We start from the raw sequence: 21,299 nt of genomic DNA on the forward strand, positions 1-21,299 counted from the left end.
GGCCGCACCAGGGGGTCAGCCAGTGGTTCGGCCTGGGTCAGCACGGGTCCACCGAGGTCCACCTGAGATCGCCTGGACTCGTCGGGTTCCCCTTTCCGCCTCATTCAAAAGCCTTGGAGGAACCGCACACACACACTTCTGTCTAATTCTCCCTTTACACACTCCTGCTTGTGCTCAGGGGGAGATTCGTTTTCACTTGGTTTCGTGTCTACGCGTGCGTGTCTGTGAGAGTGTCTTCCTCTTTCAGCCCACGAGCGCAAGCGCACACACACAAGAACACAAGCATACACACCCGCACACACACAGAAATGGAAAGACAGTAGAAAAGCAAATATGTAGATGCGCGTGAGCGCACACAAAGGAACGACACACACAAAGTGTAAGTGGGGGAAAAAACAAGAAGAACGGGAAATATGAAAAAGTAATAGAGGCAGGAATTACAGATCTCGTCCACATTTGGCATTCAAATCCTGCAGCTCCGCCGGCTGCATACGTGATCAAACATCTGCGGAGAGGATCCCCCCCCGTTCGGCAGCGCGCTGAAAGGCTTCATTAAAGCGCAAGGTTAGAGATATCACAGGCAATTTTCCATGCCGTTCTTAGGGAAGAGGACTTCATTGTGAAGGAGCGGTCGACCCCCCCCCACCCCCACCACGAGCTATAATACAGAGCTGCGCCGGCGCTGTAATCGGGGAGATGGGCCGGGGCTAATGGGACTCTGACCTGCAATAGAGCGCAGGCACGGGGCGCTGCAGAAGATCACCTGACATCGCTCATCCCACGGTGAGCAGCCCTGCCGAACACGGTGTGGGGGTGGGTGGGGGATGGGGGGGCGAGAAGGATTGCTATGAATTTTTTGACAATGGAACGTCTCCGGTAATTGTAGGCGAAGTGATGAATGGCGCCCTCCGATTTGGGTGCGCTCGTCCTTGGGCGGCGGCGTGGGGGTGGGGGCTCCCGGGAGGAGCGTCCCACGTGGAGACGGGAGCTTTCGGCTCGACCTCCGCATCTTCCGAGACGTCTCCGTGCTTGTGTCAAACAGGAAGAGGGTGATTTGTGTGTGTGTGTGTGTGTGAGGGAGGGGGAGCTGTCAAGACACACCTGTCCCATCCCTTCTAGGCTGAAACATGGAGATGAGTTCAGGTGGACATTTACATTCACATTCCCATGAGTACCCCGTTCCCCCCCAGCCCCTCCACCCCCTGGAGATGGACACACACCACGCTCCTGGCGGAAGCCTCGCCCGTGCAGCTGGAGATCGCCCCCCCGCCAGTGACGCCTGGATCCCATCGATAAGCCCCACGCGTAATTGGCATTCGTGTAAATGTAGCGGAGCAGATTGCGTCGTTTCAGAAGAACGGGGGGCACCGAAGCAGGTTTGAGCAGCGGGACAAACTGCAAGGTCAGCACGTTTAGAGCTGTGGGGGTGCAGGTGGGTGTGTGTGTGGGGATGGGAGGGGGGGCAGCAGGGAGCGGATGCTGTGCCATGAATCTCCTGTGGCACGCAGTAACCTGCGCAGCGGTCCCAGTTCAGTACGGGGGGCTCACTGTGGGCTGGAAGGAGAGAATCCGCCGCAGTAACAACCTTTAGTGTCACTGGGGGGTGGGGGGATGGGGGGGGCAGAGACAAACAGAGAGAGACTGCAAGGGCAGCATCAGTGATGACTGATGCCAGGTCTCGTACTGGATATTGGCGCGACCTCGGCCGGTGGGCCTACACTTTTAACTCCGATACCCAGCAGACGAACGCAGAGGCGGGGTTAATAATGCAGTGTATTTGGCCCCGCCCCCTCATCAGGAGCAGCCTCTGTGCGTGCTCCTGTGCGACACGTGGTGCACAAAGAGATTCCTCCTCTCGGCCAGGACGAGAGTTGTGCTCATTAGCCAGATTAAACCCATAACCTGTAAATGTTCTCTCATCAGTGTAATCGATGCGCTACTTCATTGCCTCCACTTATTGATCCTGCCAATCTGTGGCCTCTACACACTCACCATGTTAATTGGGTGTGGCGGGGGGGCTTTTGTCTCCTCCTCTCCCCACAAGTCTCCGCCCACCCTCACCTCCTCACCAGGCCTGTCGATATCTTGTTGCTCTTGGTATCAAGAGGTCAAGGGATTTACTCATTGTAGTTTGGAGTAGCCAGTCACTGAGGACCATACACAGCATCACTGTGGAGCATCACTGAGGACCACACCTACTACACAGGTACACCATCCTGGCGAGAAATGACTTGCATACCGCACAGGTGGTACAGGATTTTGAGTGGGGGTGTCAGGAGCAAGGGGGGGCACTGTGACACAATGAGTCAGTGTGTGAGTCAGTGTGTGCCCTCTCACTCGTCTCGCTGGGACCAGCTCTCTAATGCACACCTACACCTGTTAAAAACGGCATGTAATTGCAGAGGAGCACAGAGAAAGAGCTCCGACGCTCATCTTTCCACCTCCTGCTCAAAGCTCATTTCTTCAGCATCCGCAAGGTTTCGCTTTCAAAGCAACTGCCTCCTGTATTTAAACAATGTCTTTAATGTTAAGCTTATTGTGTAAAGCACAATGCAAACGTTTCCGTTTCATTCAGTTCTCCAATTAAACGCAGCGCAATCTAAATATAATCTCGCTGAAAAATGACAGACTCATCATTCACGAGCGATAAAAACAGAAGCTCTCCTCGCTCTTCCTTCATTGACGGTAGAAGAAAAGTGCTTCAGCAGAAATGCAGCACTTGCTCAAATCTCACTTCACTCCAGGCTGTCGCACCAAGTGCCAGACACCTGGTTGTGGGAGCGCTGGCCCTCTGAAAGGGGCCCTTCCTCCAGGAAGAGAGGCAGCTGGGCTCTGGGCTCTGGGCTCATCGCTCCCACTCAGCAGTACATCTGGCCACTTTTCTTTGTGCTCAGAGTAAGTCGCTCCTCTAAATGAGCACGGATGTGTCTCCCTTCCCTCATCCCGGCTCTCCGTTTAGCCTCGCCCTCCCGCCATTCAGAGCGCGGCCCTCATTTGCACTAGGGGAGGACGTGCACTGGAGACAAACTCGGTAGCTCGCTGCCACTTTAATTACTCCCTTCCATCAAGCAGATCCGGGTGCGAGCTTTAAGCGTACAGCATGCAGCAGCGCTCAGGAGGGGTGGACAAAGAGCACGTTCAGGAAACAACACTCAGCTCTTATTTAAGTGCCCAATGATGGCAGCAAATGTGTCCCAGATTCTGTGCCTTGTGAGGAACACACCTGGAAGATCTCGATGTCCGTCCGCTTCCTCGTGTTCAGGACGAAAACTAAAGTCGTGTGAACTGGAAGAGCAGCAAACCTGAGTGCTGAGGGTGAAGACATAGAAGTTGTTGACATCTGTTGTCTCTTTGGATGAATAACGATCAACGTGGGATCCGACAGTGAAGAGAAATACCGGAGAGGAGCACTTGGCAGGGCTGCGATGAAAGATCTGGAAAAGATGCTCAAACGTGGCGACAATAATGAAGACTATAACTGGTCAAGTAATGTCCGTTCTTGCAGCTCGATATGGATGTGAAAGCTGGACTTTGAAGAAGCAGGACAGGAGAAACACGGACTCCTTTAGATTATGGTCCTGGGGGAGACTACGGACAGGCAGGAAAAAAAACAGATGGATGCTGGATCCAATCAAAGTAGAACTCACTGGAAGCACCGATGGTGGGACTCAGGTTTTCATACTCTGGCGACACCATGAGAATGTTGGATTCTCTCAAAGATGGTGGTGATGGGAAAAGTCGGAAGACGAGCAGCTACCAGATGGACGGACTCGACCACAGTGCGAGTGGACACAGCCCTTTCAGCACAAGGGACACAAGATCTTTCTGAAGAAATTGTGGTCACCAAGTTGACATCAACTCAATGGCAATTAACAGCAATGAGTCACTTGTGACCTGTGAGAGCAGGAGCTCTGGGGTGTGCAATCTGGGTGGTGGTGCTGAGGCACTGGGCCCAAAGGACAGGGGGCAGGTGCCTGGGGACCCTCGAGTTGACGAGGACAAACAGTTGTTTGCTTGGGGAGCACCATAGCGAGAAAAGTGTCGTAGCCAGGAAGGCATGGAGGAGGAACAGATACATCTCATTGCCACCTTGGAGCCACAGTCCAGTAGGGGAGGGACATCTCATCCACATGTTCAAATGTGAGCACCTTGAACAGGACAATAGATTTGGTAGAAGAACAAACTTCGACCGTTTGCGGTCATGCGATGCTCTCAGCCAAAGTGCATCTTGGAGCTTCTGTCGTGATGCTCTCGGCATCGGTGATCAAAAGGGCCAAGCGCAGGGGCTGCACGGGAGCCTTTCACCGAATGAAGCGCTGGTGATACAAACGGGCCGGTGGCGAACGCCCCCCACAAGGCTCTGCGGGACAATCGGACGAGTTTACGGAAAAAGGGCCAAACCGGGCCCTTTGTTACATTTAAATGCTGCACTATGTTCCCCTGACAGCCGGGCACTAATCCATCGCAGCAACCATTAGAGTTATTAGAAAGCTCGCTCCGGGTGACGGATGTGGGCCGAGCCGCCTCCCGGCCTCCCGGCCCCCCGGCCCCCCAACCCCCCCGGCTCTCGGCCCCCGGCCCTCCGTCAGCCGTGACAGGGCTACGCGGCGCAGCCCACTGCCTGCTGCATGGAAACGCTGCCAATGAGCTAAATCATCTTCGGAAAAAGAGGCCAAGAAGGACAGAGGGTCGGGGTTGGGGTGGGGGGGCTGGCAGGGCCATTTCCTGAGCGACTTCTGCAGACTGACAGATTGAAATGAACGGTGTCATAAATAAGGGCGGTGAAAAAGAGCCATCGAAGACGGTCATTAGGAGCCCCTAAATGGGGGCCATTCTGTACATGTGACAGAGCGTGTGCCGGTGTGCGTGGGGCAAGCGGGTAATTTAATCAAGGAAATTAGAGCTTTATGGGAATTTTCCCCCATCTGATTAAAAATAAAAGAGTGAGGAATCGGTGCATCCAGTGCTCTGATGCATTGCCGATAAAGAAATAGTAAAACGTGAGCGGGAAGCCGAACGTCGTCACATCATCAAAGGCGTCGAATTTATATCTTTGACGGAGGCTAATCTGAAAAATAAAAGGGGGAAGTGTGAGGCTGTCCAATTAATTCATAATGTATAGGATCATGTAATGTGATATATATATATATATATATATATATATAGACGGAATTGGCGCTGCGAAGAAATGTGCCGTTTCATCTTTCCTGCCCAAAGATTAGAAGAGAAGCAGACGAGAGTGGAAAAGTGCACGAGGGAAACTGCGGGGTGTGGCTGAGCCGAGGGGGCGCTCTGGACACACGGAGAGGTGGGGGGTGGGTGGGGCTGGGGAGATGCTGTGGGTACACCTCCAGTGGTCCTCACGGTGCTGAGAACTACCAGAGAAGGCCTTGGGGAGATGAGCGCCGCTGCTCCTCGTGGTTCCGTGTCTCTGCTCCACAGTTTCTCTCTCCTTAGAACATAGAGCGTCCAGTTCAAAGTGTTTGCACAGCACATCTGGCCAGAGGTTCACTTTTTGACCTGACACCCAGAACACGTTGAGAGGAAAAGTTAAACATGCAGCTGAGTTTAATTCTCATGATTGTTATTAATTTGCATGTAGCCGACAGCTTTGTCCAAGGTGACCTACAGTGACTTAGAGCTCCTCGCTCTTCAATTATCTACCCATCTACACAAGAGAGCAATGCAACAAACACAGCTGCGCACACACACAATGCCGGCGATTCAGAGTCACCAATGTGCCTCAAAGGTGTCCTTGCAGTGTGGGAGGAAACCAGAGCAGGTGGAGGAAACCCACAGAAACACAGGCAAAATGTGCAAACCCAACATAGCTGGATATGAAGCCGTGTTCAACGCACAGCTCAGGAGCTGGGGCACCAGCGCCACCCGCCGCGCGGCCGCGCCGACCGGCCAAACGCGCCGTTACCAAAACGGCCAAGCTCCTCTCGCAGCAAAGCAGGTGAGGCGGCCTTGCTGTGCAGACCGAAGGCGCGGCGAGTCGTTCTCTGCTGCAGTGCCGGTGCTGGCAGGGTGCGAGCCGGTGGTGTGAGGAAACTGATGACCTTTGAGTTCGGAGCTCAAAGAATGTGTCACATCAGCGCTTTTGCTCTGGGCTGCTCTGGGTGCACAAGGACGCTGTGACAACCATCGGTGGCGGCTGCGTGATGAAGCAAGACCGGCCTTAACTGGCAGAACGTGTCCATCCCGCGTCTCACACCTACTCAGATTACAGTGACAACGAGGGAAAAACTACGTCCCCGGTGAGGGTGGGGCTCGGGTAGGCTGGGACTGGGGGTGGGGTTGAGGTTGGGGCCGGGGCTTAAGCAGCTACAGGCAAAACAGAATCTATGTAGGGCCTCTGCTGACCGGATCAGTGTGTGTCATGAGGTGTGTCCAATTCCCTACTGCTCTGCAGGAGACAGCAGCACGCTGAGGACGGGCCGAGGACACAGTCCCTCGACATGGCACCTTAGGCCCCTCAGCTTACTCAAGGGACTGTGTGTGTGTGTGTGTGTGTGTGTGTGTGTGTGTGTGGAGAGAGTGCGCATGGGAAGGTACCGGACTCCAGTAGGAGCACAGCTCCGACACAGATGGTGAAGAGATTGAGCAACAGACCTCGAGTGTAACACACACACATCCCCTGTGTCTGTGGCACATGTCCTTATTGGCACACACCCACATATGTAGTCCTTTGAGTCATTCTCACACACACACACACACAGTCCCTTGAGTAAGTTGCACACATGTAAACACACCAGTCAGTGATGTACACTCAGTCACAGCCACATATTCAGTCCCCTGAATGAGTTGTACACGTATGTGTGTGTGTGTGTGTGTGTGTGTGCGCGCATGTGAGCGTCTGTGTGTGTCGCTGATGCTGCAGAGGCACAGCGTCCCTCCTGAGGGCCCCCCGGGGCTTTGCACGGCTCCCCGAACCTCCACAGACAGATAACTGAATCCATTTAAATGCCATCTCAATCCGCATAATGGCCTTGGGTGCGGCGGCACTCCGCTCCGGTGCTGCGGTGCTGCGGTGCTGCCGTGGGGGCGCCGATCCGATCGCGGAGCAACAAGCCGCATCCTTTCATTCGTCCCTGCCCTTCCATTAGAGCTGTCGAGCGCCGCTCCTGCTCGCGCTGCTCCGGCTGAACCCAAGCTCTAAACCAGCGGACAGGACTCGTGACGTCCCCAACGGGACTAACAGGGCCCATCGGCAGCAGGACGGCACGTTCCTCTGCCTCGCCGTGTGCCGCGCGCCTTGTCATCGCACTGCCGCCACTGCTGCGAATTACTGTCTTTTCGCCGCACCACAGAATTGCAGGGTGTCGGTCTCGCGCCCATTTGCAAAGTGCTCACCGAACTAGGGCTTTTCTTTCGTTTGTGCGTCGCCGAGCGAGCGGAGAAAGTCGACGCCGTGGCCCCGCTGCGCCGTGCCATTCGTACCCATTCTGGGCGACGCAACGCCGCCAGGGCACGGAGGTGCACAGATGTGTGTTTCTTACATCATTGTTTGTTCCAAGTGTGCGAGGCTCCACAGCAGGAAGCGAAGCATAAATGAGCCTCGGCACCAGGCACAAAGCCCGAGTGAGCGGGTGCGAGAAGGTCCCGGAGAACCCATGGGCCATTGATCGGCGCGCGAGGAAGGCAGAACACGGAGCAGCGAACTGATACCATCTCCAGCAAAAGCCCTGGTTCATCTCCAGTCGATACGGTGACGAGTCCCACAAAAAGGAAGGGGAACCATATCCGTCACCCCCCAACCCCCCGCCGCGGGCCGCAGCCGTTCCCCGTGTGGGACGCACTGTGCCAGTGATAAGAGGGGACACCCGCCTCCTTGTCCACATCTCAAAGGCAACCAAGCAATGTCCTGCTCCTTACTTGGACTATTACTCATATTAGACCATCGAACCCAAGACTGTGAGCGTGTTGGGCTGTTTGCACACAAGGACCTCCCGTGTTTTCTCAGTTATGAACTGCAAGTGACCGAGGAGTGAAAATGCACTAAAGGGGGCAGGGGACCTGGGTGAGACACGGAGGGGGTCCGGTGACTCAGGGATCTTGGGGACTCGCTGACTTGGGGATCCGGGACTCAGGGTCTCGGTGACTCAGGGATTTGGCGACTTGGTGACTTAGCGACTTGGGGACTTTGGGACTTGGTGACTTGAAGACTCAGGGAGTCGGGGATTCAGCTCTGGTACACAAGCAGGCGCTGGAGGGACACCTCTGTCTCTGAGAGTCGTCAACAGGCCCATAATTCCAGGCACTTTGTCGACGGCATTAATCAGCGGGACCCTCGAGCGCTTCTGCAGACCCAAATGGGCCGACCTTGAGGTTACAAGAAAGGCATTAGGGCGCCTATCCATTCAAGAGCACGGGGGGTTGGTGGGGGGGCTGCAGACTGGGGGGGCGGAAAAAAGCTTTCAAGGTAATGAAATTGTGCCATAATTTAAAGCAAAGACTTGTGGGGACAGAGCAGGGCTGCAGAGTCGGGAAAGGGTGAGAGCAGATTAAATTGGATTTCTTTTTCTTTTTATTCTAAATTAGGCTTAAGTGCGTGTGGTGCGGGGGGGGTGTGTGTGTGGGGGGGCACTTTTTCTTCTTTTTTTATAAGGAAAGCACGATAACAGCATTAGTGTCCAGAATGAATCGAATCATTTCCAAACCAATTAACCTTCGACAGGGAGGATGAGTGGATGGGATGGACACCCATCGCTGGGGGGTGGGGAGCCGGGGGGGGGCACTAAGGAGGAGGAGACGAGCGAGAGGACTGAAGAGAGATGAGCAAGAGAGACCCGAAACGGGATAAATGAGGAAAAGGAGGCCTGCCTCCCCCACCTGCGTGTGCAGACGCACACCCACACACCTGTACCCCCCAGTGTGGGGCCCTCACCGGAGGGGGTCGAGCACCCAGCTGCAGCCGGTCCATTTAGTTAATTAAAGGTTCCATTTGGAGTCGGCGCCTGCTGGCCGATCAATAAATATCTCTGTGAGGTGGCATGTGGGGTGGGGGGGGGGCAGTGCCAGGATGCATTCAGCACCAGGGCGTGTGTGTGTGTGTCCGTGTGTCCCTGTGGCCAACACCCTCCACTGCCCACTCTCTTTCACGCCTCCATTCCTGTCCCAGCCCCCCCATAGAGAAGAATGCCCACTTGTGTGGGGCCCCATCTGCCTGGAGCTCCAGCTGCACTGGGGGGCCGCAGAGCTCACACACCGCCTGTTGTTGGGCTGCCCCAGACCCCGATCCCCCCAACATCGTATTCACATCACAGATCTCCTTGAGACACCAGTCAAGAGCTCTGCCCCAACGCCCCCCCGCCTGCACTGTGCTGTGTACTATACTGTGTACTATACTGCGTACCACGGAGCACCCCCGCTCTGTTGCCCGTCCCGCAGTGTAGTTCAATCACTTTGAGGAGATGGTATCTGTCCCCAGGGAGCACTTACACTCTCCACACACTTACACTCTTCTCCATTTCCTACGGCGCTTGATCACATTAATTGATTGTCCCTGAGTGGCGTTTGGCAGGAACACGGTTTGCATTGATGTTTTTCTGGAGCACAGGGGAAAGGGACGGGGGAGTGGGGGGGGGGGGGGCAGACACACCGCAGCTGGAGGGGGTCGCACTAAAAAGGCCAAGTGAGGAGAACAGAAGCTCACACACACACACACACATCTCTTGCTGCTCCCTACAGGTGAGGAGGTGAGACCAGAAGGTCAAGTTTTGTGTAAGTGAGGGAGGGAAAGTGAGCTGCTAACCCAGACAGCTGGTAGCTTCATGGTTAGACTGACCCAAAGGTCACAGGTTTAAATCCCACCTCCAACTGCAGTGGCTAAAATTACCCAGCTGTATAAATGGGTAAACAATCATAAGTCACTTTGGAGAAAAGTGTCAGAAGAGTAAATAAATGTAAAGCCCTGGGATGGCTGCTTACACACACACACACACACACACACACACACACACACACACACACACACAGAGCTCCTCCGTTATTAATTCTTATACTGACACAAGTACAACGTTAGGAAGCAGTGACAAGCACAGGAATCGATGAGCGAACAGGACCGTCTCCCTGGCGGTCCGGACCCCACAAACACACGAGACGCTCCCGGTCTCTGCGCGTTTCCACTCGTTAAAGCCATGCATCTGGCACTCGGCGGTGCGCTGCGGCACCCAGCGGGGCCTCTGATGCGACCCCGACCAGGCTTCCCATCGCACTGTGGGCCTGCGGTGCCCTACCTTCCAGGCGATGCGGTTGCCCTTGCCATCGTGCTCCAGGGCGATGGGAAAATCTCCGCGCTCGTAGAACTTGCGGAAAGCTGTGGGTTTCGCCGGTCTCTCCCGGAAGGCCCCCGCCAGCGGCGGCCCGACAACCTGCAGCAGGGAGAAGAGCGAGGCCTTTACTGGGGATACACACAAACACACAGAGTGCACAACTTGCACGTTAGACTTTTCAAGCGCAGATGACGAATGCGCCGGTAGGAAACAAGGCGTCTCCATGAAGCGCCTCTACCGTCTGCCTTTCGGCGACAATCCAGGCCGACGGCATCAGAGCACAGAAAACAGAACGGAAGCAGGAAGAAGCTTGAGTCTCTGGAAAGTCGGCGCCATAAATCAGGCTGGAGCGTGGCCAGGCAGGCCCGTCGTCGGCACGGCGATAGCCATCTGGACCGCTCCGGCCCGCCGGCGGCTGCGAGGCTTCCCGGTTATTAATCTTCAAATTATCGTCCATCGAGACGCAGCATCACACACCTGAGCTGCTGTTCTTCTGCCCTGACCGTGGGATGGGCTCCCATACGACCACGGTCACGTTCATCGGTAGTGGAGCTGGACTGACCGCAGGGGCACCGAACCAAGGTCTGTTGCTCATACCCTCACGTGTGGGCAGCGCTCCTTCCGACCAAACGGAAACTCCTCTGGGTTCGGATCTCAGAGCTACACGGGAAACGGCTGAACGACCTTCCTCACAGTACGACGGCAACGTGCAGCGAACCTGGAGCAGTGTGCAGAAACCAGAGCACACCGCCTCTCCGAAAGGCTGTCAACAGGGAGCCCCGGGAGGTGCCGGCACCTCGGCGTCATTCAGAGAGTGCCGGAACGTCCGGGAAAGGGCTCAAAAGCCGGCATGAGCTCGAAGTCGCGTTCCACAGAAGCGTAACACTCAGCATGTAATTTTAGTAACGCTGCTGACAGGTTTCACACCGGCACACAGCTCCAGTTTTTAAATGAACTTAACCGCATAGGAGGACCGAGTGTGTGTGTGTGTGTGTGTGTGTGTGTGTGTGTGTGTGTGTGTGTGTGTGTGTGTGCGCGCGCATTGGGCTCGGTGCCTTTGCTGGCGTACTGTGGGAAAGCACGGTATTACCGCCCTGCAGAGCAGCCAGCACAGCGGAAGGTCACGGCTATAATTAAACCGCAGGAAAGTGCTTCTTTCTCATTGGCTCGTTTCCCGAATGAGTAAAGAGACAAAACACACAAATCGCCTTGTAATCAACAGAAAATAAAAGGCGAGGTGCAGTTTGTAGTGCAGGCAGCGGTCGAGATCCTATAACCTTGTTTCAGTCTGAGCCCAGACTGCAGGGGGGGCCACGCAAAGGGTGACACCCTCGGGGAGCAGGGCCAGAGTGGCTCCATCTAGTGGACAGTGTGGGGCCACAGGTCGCTGAGGACACACCGAGCCTCAGGCCGGGCTTCTCTGCTCCTTCGGCGGACGCGGTGCCTCGGCCCCTCCCCGACCCTCCCTGACCTTCGGAACGGGAGCTTAGCGCTGTCGCTCGCACCGTCCCCTCCTGCCCGCGCTCTCTGGATGGGATGCCTCTTACTCCCTTCTGTGGTCCAGAACAGGCGACCTGCTCCCGCCACAGCGGTGGGGCGCGCTCACACGCCGCATCCGCGGGGGGCCAGGAGAGAGACGATCGCGGAGACTCATCAATTCCGAGGGCGAGGTGGCCCCAGCGACGGCGCCATAGCGACGGCGCCGACCGCGGCGTGTAGGTGATCCATCAACACACACGTACCCTGCGCTCCGCAGACGCCCAGAAAGACCCGGGAAAGGAGCTGCGCTGATGGATGCCCGGTGAGGGGCCGTCGGTTCGCTGTCAGCTCGGCTCAAGGCTGCATTTCCATTTATTTTCCCTTGCCCCCCCCCCGGCACTTTTTTAAATTTCATTTAGCGCCGTTTGCCGGGAGCGTGTGCGCGCACGCCGCTGGCCCGCATTGCATCACCTGCTCAGCGCATCGGCGGAGGGGCCCCTGTCCCACTCCTCTCCTCCTCCTCCTCGTCAGCGGCAGCGGTGAGTCACGGAGCGTCGGAGACAGACGAGGCCTCTGATAAGGTCAGGCTGCGCATCGGCGCCGCCGGCAACCAAATTAGCTCCCTTTATTTACAGGGCCCTTGTGGGGGAGAAATCCTTCGGCGGGGGTCGCGCCGTCTCCAGCCGCTCTCCCCGAACGTGTTGCGTGCTGAAGAAAGCTCCGGAAGCCCAACGCCTCACTCCTGGAGCCGTGCACCTCGAACCCGTGTCTGGAGAAGAATGCTCCCGTGATTGGGCTCATTGACGGTCGCACGGCACACGGCGGCAGCCCTGCCGAAGCACCGACGTGCCGGAGCTCTGCGCCAATCAAGGCCAATCAGCGGCACTCTTGGGAAACGCGCCGCATGCTGTTCTCCGGCGCGGGTCGAGAGCCCGAATCGCGCTGTGAAACATGCCAAGCCAAGGCAGCATGTGCGTGTCCTTGCTCAAGAGCTTTACACTGACACGTGTTCGCGTGTTCGCATGTTCGCGTGTTCGTGTGCACACTGGTGACACTTTTCTCCAAAGCAACACACACAACAACAGAGTTCATCACATCAGCAGAAGGAGGGATCTGGATACAGACCCTATTCCAGAGTTCGCTCCATGTGTCACGTACCACGGTACAAACCAGTGTACATCACAAGAATAGCTGCACACATGAAACAAATAGTTATGAACATTACTGAACAGAAGAAACATGTAACATTTACAGAGAAGCCATCAGCATGAGCTCCTTACCGTGGTGCACAAGAGATTGCAGGAAATGCTACGCAGACACTCAGTAAAGAAGTGCAGAAGTGCAGAAAGGAACAACGTCAAACACAGGCCTGTTAATGTGCTTGTTTTAATAATAATAATCATCATCATCATCATCATCATCATGATCCAGTGTCTGAACAACAGTAACAGAGTAGTGTTGTCAGAGTCCCTGGATGATTTCCCTTAGCTTGGGGTCTGCTCTGTCCCTGTCCCCATCACTGTCCCTCTCCCCACCTGCTCCTTGCCCACCCCACCCCCTACTGAGTCCCATCCCATGATTCATGTCTCAAATCTGCCGCTGTGATCACTCAGAATGAATCACTGCAAACAACTAAAGGGGGATATTAACTTGCACTCCATTTGTTAACTGATTAGAATGCTGGAAACAGAAGTACACACACACACGCACACACACACACACGCACACGCACACGCACACGCTCGCACACGCACACGCTCACACACGCACACGCTCACACACGCACACACGCTCACACACACACACACACACACACACTCACACATACACTGCAGTTGAAACATGTCATGTGAGCCCAGAACTCATTGATCAGGAAGTTGTTGCTTCAGTGACAGTTAACAACAAATTAACTAATGCCCTGGTTAAATGGGAGTGAATGTGTGTGTGGGTGTGTGAATGCCGAAGCTGTGCAGTGGGGGAGTACAGTGGCAGTAAGCAGAGGTCCCCGACCCAAACACTGGGTTTTTTTTCTTTTGCCCGTTCGGAGAGACGGCTCCGCGAGCGCGGGGATCACGCACGCTGCCAGCGGGGGTCCGTTTGCATCACGGGCAAAGAACCACACGAAACATTCGTTCAGGCGCGTTCGCGTGTGTGGACCCCTGTGTGTGCTGAGGTCAAATAGAGCAAGGCGCGGCTGGGAGAAGAATCAAGTCCCACCGAGAGACACGGAGCCTCGCAGCAGGACACACACCTGACCCAGGAGGAAGACTCTCTAGCCCCAAACCCCCCCACCTCAACGGCCCCTCCCAGTAGATGTGAATAATATGTGAAGCAGGCAAACCACGGTGGCGTCCCAGGGAGATAATTCCATGGATTAGGGCTGGAAGGATGTCCTTTGTCCTGAAATTGGGAAATGCGTCCTTCACTTACACATACACACCTCTGTTGGACACACTTCGCTCCGGCCACCTGAAACGCTCGAGGGTCACTCCACACGCGGACAGGACAAAAACCCGAGGAAAATAAACACAGACACGCGCACGCACACTGAGGCGGACAGACTGCACTGCGATATGACGGGGGGGTGGGGTGAGGTGGGGTGTGGTGTGGTGGGGAGGATGCGGACGCAGCACATCAGCGCGGTGGAGCAGTGGAGAGATAATCGATGTGCGGGACAAACACGGTGTCACCATCACTCAATACCGGAGGCAGCGGCCCCTGTGGAGCGATGCGTGGACAAGTGTGAGAACCACCCCGTGTGACGGCGAAGGACACAGGAAGGACGAGTCATGGGGACACCTGTCCATCAAGCCCCCCTCCCCGCCAAGCAGACAGAAACACTCAGTATTATTATTACATCCCTGGTTCCCGTATGTCGCCATGACGAGTGCCGATAAACCTTGGGGACGGGAGCCCAGGCTGGAGCTGCGCGCAACCGTGCCGGGCATCACCCGGTCAGTGAATGTCGCTGCACTGTTGCCATGGCGATACTGTTGTCACGATGCCAACCGGGCTCCTCGGGGAAAGAGAGGGGATGCACTTAAAGGATCAGCGCTCGTAGTCAGCCCCACGCTCTCGCTGGTGTTCACGGCAAACGCCGCTGGTGATCGCTGAACCACCACCTAGTGAGAGCGCCACCCACAGGCTGAGCACTTTCCACTTGTCGATCTTCTGCTCCGCTGCTTGGTAGCCAGTGTAAACAAACCGCCACCTTCAGCCGCCTGACAGCGAAACCTCAACCCTTCATCCTTGCTGCTTCTCTGTTACACGTGTTTTGTTCCACGTGACACGTCGACCCGACAGCGTTCGCTCCACACGCACCGCATAAGAACTGCAGCTACTGTACTAGTGACGCAGTAGGAGGTGGGGCCAGAGTGTTACCGGAACGCTCCCCACCAGTGTGTGTCCTCAACGTTCACGTCATTGGCTTCGCCCAGTTTGAGGAGACAGCTGGGGGCGAAATGGTGACGATGGCACCGAACACGACCACGCGCTCGGGAACCGTGGAAACGACCACGACGTCCACCGGAAACGAGCAAGACGTGAGCAGCGCTGGGCCGACTCAGTCATTGGACACAGCAGAGACAAACACAGTGGTCATAACAGTGCTACTGATCGCTGGGGGGGGGGCGCGCCTTCCTCAGCGGCACACGGCCTTCGCGGCGCACGGAAAGGTCACGCTGATTGCAGCAATCACAGGCTTCACAGGCCAAACTTTCTATTAATCTTTTAAAGGCCTGTTTCATGTGCAAGAGGAACAGCTGATTAACTGTGTCCAAAGAGTGCGGTGGCGAGGAGAGCGATAGAAACCACGAAAGAGAAGTGTGTATGCGTGCGTGTGTGTGCGCGCGCGTGCTCTTGAAATAAGGGCAGTGACGCTTGGGGACAGTGGCATTTGTGGACAATGATGCTTGGGGACAGTGGGACACACCACACGGTGTAAGGACACTGACAGTCATCACTCTAGGCGTTCCGCAGCTGTCAGCCGCCCTGTGGGATGACAGATCGGATGGGGCTGCGGATATGACCCCGGTGTGCGCTGTGTGACAGCGGCAGGTCACAGCCCAGTTCCCCGGCGTCCCCGGAGATGTGTTTATTTATCACACGGTGTCGGAGTCTGAGACGACGAGGAGAGACGAGGAGAGACCGAGACAGAGCTGCTTACGAGAATAATGATGATAGAGGGAAGCACAACGAAGAGGCCCTGAGAAAGTGCTGCCGGCGCCAGCTTCCTCTCCGCAGTCCCCTGGACACCCAGAGCTGACGGCGGCGGGGAATGAGCTCCGTACCCCTGCAATATGGCGTCTCACCAACAGTCAACTTAACACATGAACTGACAGCAATGAGCCTGGGGCCCCAGGAGGTCGAATCCGGGGCCTCGTTGAGCGAACGGGGGCTCCGTGTGCTTTTCATCACACGTCCGTGACGATGCCACGCGTGTACCGGCGAGGAGACACAGGTAACACTGGCTTGATCACGGCGAGGTGCGGATCACATGGAGCTCGTGGGGCAGAAACAGGAGGGAAACACGTGAGGACAACAGCGGTGGTTCATCGTTTAGCGCATCGCACACTGGCGTGGGCGTCCCGCTGCTGCCGGTGCCAAAAACAACAAAAGAGCGGCTCACATGTCCCTCGTGAGCAGCTGCCTCATTTGGGGCCCTTGGCTTCCGGCATCACGCGGCGAGGAAACGGCTCCGTCTCCGGCAAACAAGCAAACGCTTTGCTTCCGCTCGTCTTTCATTCCCTCCAATACCTGAGATCCCAAAGCTCGGCACCGGGCTCTCGCCCACCCGTCCGCGCTCGTCTCCTCCTCTGTTGCGGCGAGAGGCCGTGACCTCGCAGCCAGAACACAGAAATCACCGCTTTCTCACTGGCGTCGAATCAAAGGGGCCGCAGCCCGCCATCGATTCAGCTCCTCCAGCCACAAATACTTCAGAGTGTGAAAAAACTGCAGCGCCGGGCCTTTCCCATTAGGGCACCCGGCCCACCGGCCCCCCGGCCATAAATCACAGCCTCGTGGCACCGTATCAGGGAGAGAAATTCCACCGCAACCAGCGGGACCTGAGCTTAGAACAAACAAACAAACAAGCAAGCAAATAACCCCCGCCTTACGCTGCCACAAAGTAATGGGTTTATTAAAAATTGAGCACGCGAGGGATCCCGACCTGCTCCAGCAGCAGCGCGGTCCAGAGCGGCAGCACGGCACCGCTAGTTCAGTCCACACAATGCAGGGTGGGTTCGGGACCCACCGTACGGACCTGTCCTCCTCCGCATCGCTGCCTGGCATCCACGAGCGCAGTAAGAGTTGTGGTTTTGAGGCCTGCGAGTGGTAACACCAGAATGTCGCTTTCTCCCGCTGCCAGCAGTGTTACCATCGGTCGCAGTGCCGCTAAAACAATGGTACAAAATCCCTGTGACAAATGAACTGTGTGTTTACACCAACAAGCCCGGGGATGCGAATTAAACACATACCCGTCAAGCCCATTACAGGCAATGACACACAGGGGAAGCAATCGCACGCAATTAAGCGTCATTAATATAATAGATCTGTGCATGAAAATAGAAAATAGAAAATATCTCATCACCGCGTTCGCACAAACTGTCCAACTGGGAGAAATATTAAACCGGGGACGTCGTGGTGCGGCATTACTTGCCCATGTCGAAAAACAAAACACCGGTCACGCGTGGTGCGGCACAAATGGCGCAGGCCTTGGCGTGCACACAGGCGGAGTGTGTGACTCACTCGTGCAGCACGATGGTGTCACCAGTGTGTGTTGTGTGTGTGTACTACTCGTGGTCATGAGGCTTGGCAGCACCTGACAGGTAGTGCAATACGGTTCAACAGAAGCGAGCACACGCACTGCGCATGGGGGGCCGGTCCCACAGAGGGTGGTGGGGTCACGCCCCTGAACCAGAGCGGAGCTCAAGCGGGGACATCAGAGCGAGTCCAATGTGTGGCTGCACAGTGCGGCTCTCAGGAGAACTCGACCGAGAAGAAACAGAGCAAAGTAACGCGAGTCGACACCAGCCGCATTTCGAAAAACCACTGGAACCAAATGCGTTTTAGGGCGAACTGCGTCAACGCGGTCTGGAGGGGAAGGAGCTTCACGCGCGCAGGTGAACCTCGCTCGCTCACCTTTGCCGGTGCCATACCTTGGGAATAGGTGCGAGATGCTGGATGGGGGGGTCAAATCACACGTGTGTCACGTGAGGTGTCCCTTGTTCATTCTGTGAAAATCAGCCACACTTTACTCCTCCTACGTGACGCCGAAGACGGAGCAACAAACATCTGAACGTGACCCTGCGGCCCGGTATTCCCGTGCGGCAAAAGACCACTGGCAACCCCAACCCCGTGTCCTGTGTGTGTTTATGTGCACAAACACGGAGAAACTAAGCGTTGAGACAAATGCAAGCAAAGCAGCCCCACTGATGCGGGACAGACGTCTCTTCACTACGAATTCAGTGACCGAGCCCCTCAGGCACAGCATTCTCAGAGATGACAGCGCACCTGAATGTGACCGTGACACTCTGGTTTGATACACTCAGGTTCTGACTGCTGCCTTTCGATGCAGTCCAAGTGCTGTTTTCACCGGATCCTCAACCCCCGGGCCCTGGTCAAGAAGGTTATGGATATGGTTACGATCACAGATATAGTGGGTTGTGGTCATATTATCTTCAAGGCTGTGGTCTCCATTACGGTCATATTTATGGCCGTGGTTACGACAATGCTACGATTATGGTCATGGTTGTCATGGTTACGGTCAAATGGGTTTCGCTCTCATATCAAACACTTACATGTTGTGAATAAGTACATCTGAACATGTGGGCCATAAGTCTGGATTTAAAGGGTCCAGAGCAGTTCTGATATTCTGCACTTGGATTTGAATTACATTTTTTCAAGAGCAAATTTTCTATTATGTTCCATTTAAATTAATGGTAATTAAGAGTTTCTTTTACAAAAATACACTTTAAAATACATATGTTCCGGAACTCGCCATTGGAGGGAAGCCTGTAGTAGTGCTACAGTTGTGCTCATAGTCATGCTTATGGGCACGGTATGACCGCCACACATGTCCGCCTTCCCAACCACCAGGAGAGGAGTAGGCAGTGTGGAGAAACCAGCCTCCTGGTGCCCTCCCTGAAACACACAGCCTAATGCGCCACCCAAGAGCGCCCCCTGCCTCCTGCCCCCCGCCCCCTGCCCCCAACACACACCTGTAAGTCAGCATGTTGCACACGAGCATATACTCCTGTACAGGCACAACTCACATACATCATAATCCCAACAATCAGCATCAACCGAAGAGTGAGCATCATTTTAAGGGGCACAGTATCTTAATCATTTATCTCTTAATTTAAAGTAATAAAAATCACTTGTAAATTAAATACACAAATATTCCTGCATTTTAGCCCCCAGTTTACAAAACTTAATCGTCTGCATTCCTGGTAATGGGCTAAATGCAGGAACATTTGTTCTGTGTGTGTGTGTCTGTGTATAAGAGCATTAAGTGACTATTATTAAAAATGATAATGCATGCAGTTTGATCCAAAGAACGATAAACGGAAATTGCATAACATAAAGTGTGACAGATGAGCTCATATTTACAGCCCACCATGTCAAAGTAAAAGCAGTGAAACACTTTTTCTTGAGCTTCTGCCATGTGGCTCCAGCGAGACACACACACAGAGAACATGACTCAGGTGAGCTGGTGCTAATGTACACTACAAGTCTGAGATAGGTCAGTCTTACAGTCCAGCCCTGACCACCACAGGGTTGTGGGATCAAACTCCAGTACAGCCTTATGTGTTACATCATTGGCTTAATAACTGGCTCATGCAGTGTGTGTGTGTGTGTGTGTGTGTGTGTGTGTGTGTGTGTGTGTGTGTGTGTGTGTGTGTGTGTGTGTCTGGTGTGTTTTACATGCAAACATTGCAGGGCCAGAAATGGCCCTATGGATAAGAAACCATCATCATTATACAACTCGGTGGCCGGAGCAGAACTCCGGGAAGTGGATCTGATCCAGTACCCATCTGGCTGGCAAACGCAGGAGGGCAGACAGAACTATGCTGCTTTTTCAAAGAGCTTCACCAGATCATTGACCCCCCCCCAGCCAGTGCAGCACACACTCTTGACGGCATCCGCTTACCCCGATTTATCTTCGTTCACGGCTGGCGACGGGGGGGGGGTCCCACTCCCTGCTGTAGGCTGAGAGAGGGGGGGCACAAGGCAGTGTCCCCACCCCGACTTTGGGAAAGTTAACCTCCTCCAACAGCCAGGCAAATAGACACAAACAAGTTCAGGCAGACAGACTATTAGTTCCCCAAATAAAGGGTGCTGGGTGGGGGTTCCATAATAAATAAATAAAAGCTGATGGTGCCCCCCCACCCACACATCTAAAGGACATTTGTGATAACTTTGGCCAAGTCCTGCAGTGACGTTTATGCATTTCCTCTGCAGTTTGGATGGTGATTCTCTCCAGTTCTCTCTTGCAGACACACCCACACACACACAAACACACACACAAACACACACACGCTCCCTGAGACAGAGTCAAATTTAAACTGAGAGATGCCTTCGGCCAGACAGGGAGCTCGTTCAACGGACGGACTGACTGACTGCGAGACGGATGGGGGCGATCTTCTCCATGCCTCCTTTCTCTCCGCCTTTCTTCCCTCAATGGGCAATTTTCCAGGCTGCTGAATAATCATTTCAAGCAATTTGCATCCCCCTGCCCCCCCTCCCCCGTGGGAGTCACTGAGCCTACACTACTCATACAGCGGTGGGGGGTGGAGGGGGGTGATTTGAGGCGCACAGGAAGGGGGTCTCTCCTCCTCCTGTGGCACCGCAGAGTTCACCCACCATTATTCCAATTGCCTGGGTCAGGGTGTCCCGGGGCGAGCATCACTGTGCATCACAGAGTGTTACAGCCAATCACAGAGCACCACTGAAAATCAGAGCACATCGGTCACCCCCCGTTACTCTACACATTTTATAACCTTGACATCGGACAAGACAATGAGACACGGTGAGGGGGGCAACACTGTCACCTCACATAAGACATGAGCTTCACCTGGACATGTATGAGGAAAGTTGCGCAAATGTAAAACAGGGTGAAAATCATCAATCAAGAGGACAGCAGCAAGTTGTGGGATCTGAACCTGCCACCTCTGAGTCCAAGGGCAGCAACTTGAACCACTACCCCCCGCTGCCCACTGACCGTAAGGTAGTTTTACAAACCTGTTCGCAAATGCCTTTGTCCAAAGCGATTTCCAATGAACTCTATGTAGCGTTATCAGCCCACGCACCTTACTCACCGCGGTGATTTACACTGCTAGATACACTACTTACACTGGGTCACTCATCCATACATCAGTGGAACACACACACACACACACACACACACACACACACACACACACACTCTCTGTCAATCACGCACTCTGTGGCACTCAGCACTATGGGTGAACCTGAACAGCATGTCTTTGGAGTGTGGGAGGAAACCAGAGCACCCGAAGAGAACATGCAAACTCCACACAGCAG

General features: G+C 54.8%; 1 protein-coding gene across 1 annotated transcript in view; it reads right to left on the minus strand.

The window, feature by feature from the left end:
• pacrg (PARK2 co-regulated) overlaps positions 1-21,299 on the minus strand; it is a 61,243-nt gene that overhangs the window by 38,899 nt on the left and 1,045 nt on the right. Inside the window, exon 2 of the mRNA XM_018734232.2 lies at positions 10,242-10,376. Coding sequence (XP_018589748.1) covers positions 10,242-10,376 — 135 coding nt within the window. The remainder of the gene's footprint in view (positions 1-10,241; positions 10,377-21,299) is intronic.

The sequence above is a fragment of the Scleropages formosus genome, chromosome 15 (assembly GCF_900964775.1).
Source record: "Scleropages formosus chromosome 15, fSclFor1.1, whole genome shotgun sequence".
In the NCBI taxonomy this organism is placed as follows: Eukaryota; Metazoa; Chordata; class Actinopteri; order Osteoglossiformes; family Osteoglossidae; genus Scleropages; species Scleropages formosus.